Here is an 8,354-nt window from a genome sequence, read left to right on the forward strand (position 1 = left end):
TGGAGAGCTCCAGCTCTTATCAAACACCAGGACAAACTGAGGAACTCCTCCAGGAATCTGTTTATACCAGCGAGCTCCATCTAAAGTAGCAGCAGGCCCACAGTCCATGGTGGCTGTCTCTCCTCTCCTCAGCGTCACAACAGGAGGCTTCTGTGTCACCACCGTCGCACCACTCACACCTGGAAACAACAAGATGACATGGAGTCAAGAGAAACACACAGACTGATGAATCCAACATGAGGTCAAAGCTGCAGTCAGTCAGCCTCCTTACATGTTAGAGCAGTGATGAGAGTGCAGAGGGTCCCCAGCATGTTGTCAGTGTGTGCTGTAAACGTCCCTTACTGTCCAGCTGAGAGGTGAGCAGGTTGGAGTGTGAGGAGAAGAGAGACTGAAGCTTATAAAGACACTGAGGAGAGGAGAAGAGGAGGAGGAGGAGCTTCAACACTCAACACTGACTTCAGTCATTAATAAATGACATCATTTGATAATCCTTAATATAATTTTATCTCTTTGAAGGTTCATGTTTTCTTCCATGTGTATATCACAGCATTATAATAGTAAACAGTGTTATATATAATAAGCAGGGTGTTGAGATTATGTAACTGTTTATCTCCAACTCAGTTTCATCAGCTGTCCAATAATTTATTCTCACTGCTGTAGATCCTTATTAATACAGACTCCACTGTTTGATTTATTGTTATTATTATATTATATTATATTATATTATATTATATTATATTATATTATATCATATTATATTATATTATATTATATTATATTATATTATATTATATTATATTATATTATTATTATTATATTATACTATATATCACATCATGACTCACTCAATTTATTCGATATGTTTTCAGTTGGATAAAATATGTTCATCGGGTTGTGTTTTATCTGCAGATGACATAACTTTTCATTTTGTAACTTCTGGTTGTCAGATGATCTTTGAACTTGTTCATGAAGAAGGAAAAATGCAACTTACAACTTAATGCAGGAGTTTGTTCAACAATCATCACTATATGTGCAGGGTAAAGGTTTGCATTTACATTTTCCAGATAATTTGAATTTAGATCAGCAAATTAGAATCTGCTGCAAATACGATCACCTGATTCTTCAGTGATGAGTGAAGATAAACATCAGTATTTACAGTAAACAATCATTTTTACAACACTGTAATAGATCATAACTTGTGTTTGAATGGTTTACATCAACTGGTGAGCATGTTGTCTGTTTTTGTGTTAAAACATGACTACCAACAAGATCTGAGGATTTATTTAAGAATCCAGTTAATGGGTTAATAAGTTCGAATATATATTTTGAATATGTCAGTGCAGGGAAGTTGCAGACTAGATTGGCCGTCAAAATGTATCAGCAGGTCAAAAAGCAGAAGTATTCAGTGAGGAGGTTTTTGTCACAGTGTAAATCACTGTGATACGTACTCATTAACAGAGCTGTCCCATGTTTTACAGTAATAGACTGCTGAGTCTCCCTCCTCCACATTGTTGATGATCAAACGATAATCTGATTGTGACTGATGAGTAGATGTGAACTTTGGAGAGGAAAATCCAGAACCGTAGTTTGGCGAGCTACTGCTGTGAATAAAATACAACACAAACTGAGGAACTGCTGCTGGAATCTGTTTATACCAGCGAACACCACTATTAGTGACAGTCCCCAGGTTACAGTCCATGGTGGCTGTCTCTCCTCTCCTCAGCGTCACAACAGGAGGCTTCTGTGTCACCACCGTCGCACCACTCACACCTGGAAACAACAAGATGACATGGAGTCAAGAGAAACACACAGACTGATGAATCCAACATGAGGTCAAAGCTGCAGTCAGTCAGCCTCCTTACATGTTAGAGCAGTGATGAGAGTGCAGAGGGTCCCCAGCATGTTGTCAGTGTGTGCTGAGAATGGCCTTGTAACTTGGAAAGTGAGCTTACTGCTGACAGATTAGAGGCTTTGGAGGATGAGGAGAGGAGGTGCTGGAGGAGCAATTTAATACAACACTGAAACTGAGAGTGACTGACAGGAGGAGGAGCTCTGCTTCAGTCTGCATGCTTTGTCACATGTGTTGCTCTCTTATCTTCTGTAAAGGGAAAAGTCTTTTCTGTCTCCATTATTGTCTATGTAGGAAACGTCTCCCCCCTGAACCCAAAATATTACAACATCATGATGTGAAAAAGACGTCCTGCAGTTTTATTGTCATACATTTGTTTCTCTGCTCACTTCCTAATACATGTGATTTAATTCAGTTGCCTCTGATCTCACAGAGAGCTGACACTTGACCTCTTCATTTACATGGAGCTATTAATAAGGAGAGGAGGCCTGCAGGTGCATCCTGGGAAGGAAGAGAGGGAGGAGTAGAGAGGTGACGCTTCACTGACGGAGGATGAAAACTCAGTTTCATTTGCTCATTTTATCTGGTTTTTCTAACGTCTTCATTGTTGCAGGCAACTAAAACCAGACAAAGTAATATTAGTCTCTATGTTGTGATTTTATTTCAAATTAATATCTAATAACAAGGAAGTTTTCTGAATTTAAAGACACATATTCAAATGATAATTAATCAGAAATATGTCTGTTATCTAAGTGTCCTGAATTAATCTACTGTGGAATATTATAGTGTTTTAAATGATGTTTTCAATAATACAAATAAATACAAAGAGATTTCTGTTCACAGTTTTTTGTGTTTTTATTGAATGAGTCTTGAAAAGCAGTAAATAAATGAAAAGCAGCAGTGTCAATGCTGAAACAACACCTCCACCTAACTGTCACAACATTTATTACAAGCATGCAGACACATCTTTTCTAACATGTGAACCTTGTCATGAGCAAACAGCACAAACAGTAAAGAAGCAGATGTGAAATGGTCGTTCTGCTCCTCTACTCACATTACATTTGCCTGAAATGCAGTCGTGACATGACAGTCGGCTCATATTCATGTGATCTGAACATCGCGTAGAAATCTTGATGTGTTTTAAACAAATTTAACATATCCGTGGTTAATGCCAAGATTATATTCGGGCGACTGGGCTGCCCCCTGTTGGTCACAAATACCTTGGGTGTGTTTGATTTGTGTCACTTTGTGTGCTCGCTGGGTGGTGCATTAAAGAAGTGATAATGGAGTTAGATTAATTCTGCTACAAGTGTTTTTCCAATATTCAGGTCCGACTGCAGGGAGGGAGGGACAGCAAGTTATGGGCATTTTTATCTATATCAACAATGATATTTCATATTTCATTTCAGTTACAGAGTTGACTTTGGGCAGAAGAAATATTTGTTTTCATCACATTATTATTACCTTCTCAAATAACATATTCAGATGTGGGCACTTCTCTACTGTCCAGGAAGGTGAAGGGGAACCTTAAAGGTCAGATGTGTCTGTTACGTATGAAAGTATCTATAAATAATAAATGTAGAATGTTGGAAAACATAAAAACATTATTTACTTTTTCATTTAATTGTGCGAGAAAAAAGTGCAAGTTGAATCATAGCAATCAATAAAGCAGATCATACTGATTATACAGCATTCATTTTTCATATTTTTTTGCTCTGGACTACTTTTACATGAGAGTAATAGCAATACTTAGCATAGCATTTTTATTAACTTCATTATCAGGTTAAGTATGTAGGCTATCACTAAATTACACCTATAATACATTATGTTTTGAAACAGGCTTCACAAAATGATAAGTAAAAAAGTGACATCATAACTTGGTTTATATCATGAGAATTACAGTTAATTAAGAAATCCTCAAAGGTGCATTTTAATGAACCGCGATGCAGAAGAGTGTGCTTTAAGCAGAGTTGAATTTTCACACATTCGACCTCATACAGTATCTTATTGTAGTGTCATAGTTGGCATCCCGTAGCCTCTGCTCACTGAGCTCTACTGTATCACACAAGACTTTTTTTCTTCCACTTCATCAGATGGAACTTCTGTTTCCGTCCAACTTTGTTCCTTCTTCTTCATCATCTCCTTCTCTGGATAATACGGAGACTCCCTCTCTGGATAGTACGGAGTCTCCACGAGAGCTTGGTTTTTCTCCGATGTCAGCAGCCCTTCGCACAGGGAGTCATGAATCTTCTGCCACGAGTCTATCTCTGAGCGCCAAAGTGCAGCTCTGGCTCTGATGAACTGTGAGACTTCAGTCTCGCTGCCTTTGGCCAGACTGATGCTGTCTTTACAGATGAAGAAGATGTCCATGCCGACGAAAAGAGCATTGACTGCGATGAGACCGACCCTGGCTGACTTGGAGAGGGCAAGAGGCCCTTTGACGGCCGCCTGACCGATATCTGGGATATCTGCTGCCACCCTCGGCACGTTACGCATGGCTTTACCTTCCTGCACTGCCACTCTGCCAGCGCTTGCAATCAGCTCCTCACTTTTTAACATCTTAACAGCAGAAGCAGCATCAACAAGTGAATCAATACCTTTTCCAATAGCACCAGCTTTACAAAGCAACTTGCCTACTCCCAGAGCCACATCTATCTGGCTTGTTTCCCTTTTAGAGACCTCTTCCAGACAATCCTGGAGACTCTGCACATCCTCCATGAAGCTCTGGAAGACCTCGCTGGCTTTCTTTTGTTGTGTACGGTTTACTCCGATCTCTGTGGCGGTGGTGACGACACTGTTGACTCCGCTGGTTATTCCCAGGCCTACCCCCGTCATCGTCAGACCTAGAGACACTCCCGCTGTGAAAGGAATTAATGCCAAGCCAACAATGGAAAGCACACCTCCTATCGCCCCCACTGAGCTGCCTGCAACACTGGAGATCCTTGCCCCCTTATTCATCCTGTCTAGCTGAACAGCAATCTCCTCCATGTCCTGTAGAAACTGCAGCATCCTGGGCTGACGGCCGCTGAACTCCCTGATGAAGCCAGGACACGAGTCTTCTTGGAACAAGAACACCATACGGAAGTGCTGGTTCATCCTGATAAAGAGAAACGAGGAAATTAAGAAGGAATGAATATGATGACTCAGCTCAAAAAGTTTGCATCTTACTTCAAATTTGTTTTAAGTTGCAGATCAGTGTAACCCAGTTCCACTCATTCCTGTCCACTCAGGTGCAGCTGGTATTGTTGTCTATCTGTCTGTCTGTCTGAATGAAGGAATGAATGAAGGAATGGGTGTGGAGCCATGTAATTGTATAGTAATCAGTACTGAGTAGTCATGGGTCAGCTGGTGTGATCCCATCGCAATTTGGTCTCTGGTCGGTCTATGTCTCCATATTTTACAGTCTGAATTAAGCAGTCTTTTGAAGATCTGTCATGCTGATTACATCACTGTAACTAATAACATCATGCACAACTGTGCTGACATGATGTTTAGGGCCAGAAACAGGTGTAATGCTTACCTGATATCATCAAGCTGATTAATGTGGTAAAGCATCCTTTGTACATCATCTTCGGACAAATCCACGTCCAGGTCCACCACAGTTTTCACAGTCATCTTTGGGCCAAAGTCACTGAAAGAGCTGTAAAAGACACAGTTATATTAACATCCTAAAATAAATGTTATTGTGAAAAATGTGTATATTATTTTGAAGCAGAGTGATGTTACCTTTTCTCCATCTTGTCACAGATATTCTGGGTGGTCTGAATGTATCTGTCCAGCTGATTTGACAGCGCTTCCACATTCTGCAGTCTTGGAAGGAAGAAGACGCTTGCATCTCTCTTAAACTCGAGGAGGAGAGGGCAGATTAGCCGTGCAGCTGTGATGACGACCTGAACATATTCAAAGCTGATCCCTTCTGGTAGAAGTAACACCTGGTTCCCCTCCATGAACACATGAAGTGAGGTGACCGCCAGCTTCTCCACTGCATCCAGGAAGCAGTCGAGCTTCTCCAGGCCCTCCTGGGTGTCCTTCAACACAGCAGCCAGCTCCTTCTCCAGCTCTGCACGCCTGGTGTCTGCAGTCACCTGGGTCACCTTGCTCTTCATATATTCCAGAAAGGCTTTACCTTTGTTCTCTGACTGGGTAAAATGGCTCATGTTTAGATCGATGCTGTCAGCCCTGTCCTTGATGTCCATCATCATGTGCAACTCTGACTCCCTCCTGAGGATCCATTTAGAGATCCTCTCACAGAAGTCCCTCACTGTGTCAATGTAGGTGAGGGTATCTGCGGTGTAGCAGCACAAGGCCTCCTGTAGTTCCTTTCTGTAAGACCAAACAGAAGACAACATCATTTCTTTTAGGTTTCAGAACAATTGAAACAACAATCAATATGGAGTTGTCTGCAAGAAGAACAGAACAGCTCCACTTTAAGAAGATATAACCTGCATGTCAGGCTCTCTTTGATGATTTCCTGTTATATTTTGACAGTATGCTCGAGTATTTAGTATAATGTCTGTGCAGAGGAGTGTCAGTGGGGAGCTGCTGTGCCTGGAGTCAGACAGCCTGTCTTCATTAAGTAAGCTGCAGCTTTTAAACAGACAGCAACACCTGAAAGTTCTGCTTTACCTGCAAAATGTTACTGAAAGAAAAAAAACAACTACAAAGAGACACAAAACGACAACAAAGAAACGCAAAAAGTGACGCATAATGACAACAAAGATACAACAAGGCAGAAAAAAAGATCACAAAGAGACACAAAACTAGCACAAAGAGACACAAAAAGACACAAACTCGCTAAAAATGAGACACAAAATAGCTACAAAGAGACTGAAAATGACCTCAAGGATACACAAAAATACACAGACTGACTACAATGATACAAACTTGCTGCAAAGACACACAAAATGACCACAAAAAGACACACAATGGCTACAAAGAGAGCAGTGCATTTGAATTAATTAAAAATATTCCTCTTCTTCTATATTTTACAGGTGTTGCTCTAATCTTAGCTCTCTTATAGCTAAATTCTAGCTGGTATTTTGAACCAGTGACGTTGCTCCGAAATAATTCAGCATTTATCAGGTTTTGTTTTTTGTTGCGTTGCCAGAATTTGACCAGCAGATGTCGCCAGAGCACAAAAGGAGTGAAAGCACTTTACTGAGTTCAATGTTTCTGAAAACTTCATTTCCTGCCATGATTCGTCAATAATCTACACTTTCTTTGGCCATAACAGTTTGCAGTATACTACAAAAGGTGTTTACTTCTCTATTTGTTGCATTTGCTTTTAAGATACAACATCGATTTCTACTTTTATTTATTTAAAACACAAACTCACTCACAAACTGGCTTCCGGACATAACATCTGTCTCCTAATCGTTACATATTTTACCTTGTTTGACACTTTGCTGTTAATACACACTTTTCTCTCATATCCTTTGCTTTAGTAACTCAGGGATTACATTCCCTTACCTCGACGCAGACATGTTTCTCCTCTCAGTTTGCAGTTTTCACATCTTTATCCGGACCGCGTCGTATTACCTGCGTGGTAAAACAGGCTAGAAATAGATCAAGGCTGGAAATCAGGTGTGTTTTGTTCCCAGGGATCACCAACTAACTTGTTTTGCATGCTAAACTTCCTCAGGCGACGTTCAAAGTATGTTTGGTTTCGTTTCTCCACATCACCAGAGCTGCAACACGCCCATTTCTGCTCTTGACTTCCTCAATGCTCGGCAGTTACGCACGTTTTGTTTATCTAGCCTCCTAGGTAAATAAAACTGTGTGTGGTATCGATAATAAATTGATTAAAACGTCAGCAGCAGTAAACCTTTATCACCTTTACATGTTTAAAGCTCATTTCCTGAAGCTGCCTTCAAATGCTGTCGGAATGGCGCCACTTCTGTGAGACGTCCGTAAAATGCGTGTGGTGTTAAAGGTAAACTGTAAAAGAAAGTCTCACCCTAATACTTCAATTCCTCCTCTTTTTGTTTCGACTTTCCTCAAAGTTGTGCTGCATTGCTAAACTTCTGCCGTCCATGTTTAGGGCCAAAAACACGCGATAGTTGGCGTACTCGCGCGATTTGTGCTAGAACAAGTCTTCCATTGTGTAGCTGTTGTTGTTGTTTTGGTGAAGGCTTAGTTCATCCTCCCTTCTCGCCAGCACAGCGCCTGTAGCCACACCACACCACGCTTCACTGACACAACACTCACAAAGCTCACACACTGGAGCTGATAGCAACATGCTGACTGGACTCATGAGCTCAGCTGATAACCATGTGGACAACCAACATTCCTAAAAGTCACAATATGTGACTGTGGTAAGAAGAAATGAGCCATTCTCTGTCTTTAAAATGAAATGTTTAGTTCATAAAAGTTGGCTTGCATAGAAGGAAAAAAAAGGCATTTTTTCTACATTTTTGGTAATATTTTGTTGCACTTTGAGAGAAAAACTTCCATCACTATGTCTACGCTTATGTTTACTTTATGAGAGGGTCAAGGTAGAGCCCAG

General features: G+C 40.7%; 1 protein-coding gene across 2 annotated transcripts; it reads right to left on the reverse strand.

The window, feature by feature from the left end:
* Positions 1–2,679: 2,679 nt before the first annotated feature.
* On the reverse strand, positions 2,680–7,945 carry apol (apolipoprotein L). Of its 2 annotated transcripts, XM_073494566.1 has the most exons (5): positions 7,806–7,945; positions 7,319–7,387; positions 5,576–6,172; positions 5,370–5,489; positions 2,680–4,946 (listed from the first exon to the last, which is right to left on the reverse strand). In XM_073494566.1, the coding sequence occupies exons 2-5, from the start codon at positions 7,330–7,332 to the stop codon at positions 3,902–3,904; spliced, it is 1,776 nt and encodes a 591-aa protein (XP_073350667.1). In that variant the 5' UTR covers positions 7,333–7,387; positions 7,806–7,945; the 3' UTR covers positions 2,680–3,901. The 2 variants fall into 2 exon arrangements, with proteins under 2 accessions (XP_073350667.1, XP_073350666.1); XM_073494565.1 differs by lacking the exon at positions 7,806–7,945 and having other exon boundaries at positions 7,319–7,797.
* Between the last annotated feature and the right edge of the window lie 409 nt (positions 7,946–8,354).

The sequence above is a fragment of the Pagrus major genome, chromosome 23 (assembly GCF_040436345.1).
Source record: "Pagrus major chromosome 23, Pma_NU_1.0".
NCBI classification, from domain to species: Eukaryota; Metazoa; Chordata; class Actinopteri; order Spariformes; family Sparidae; genus Pagrus; species Pagrus major.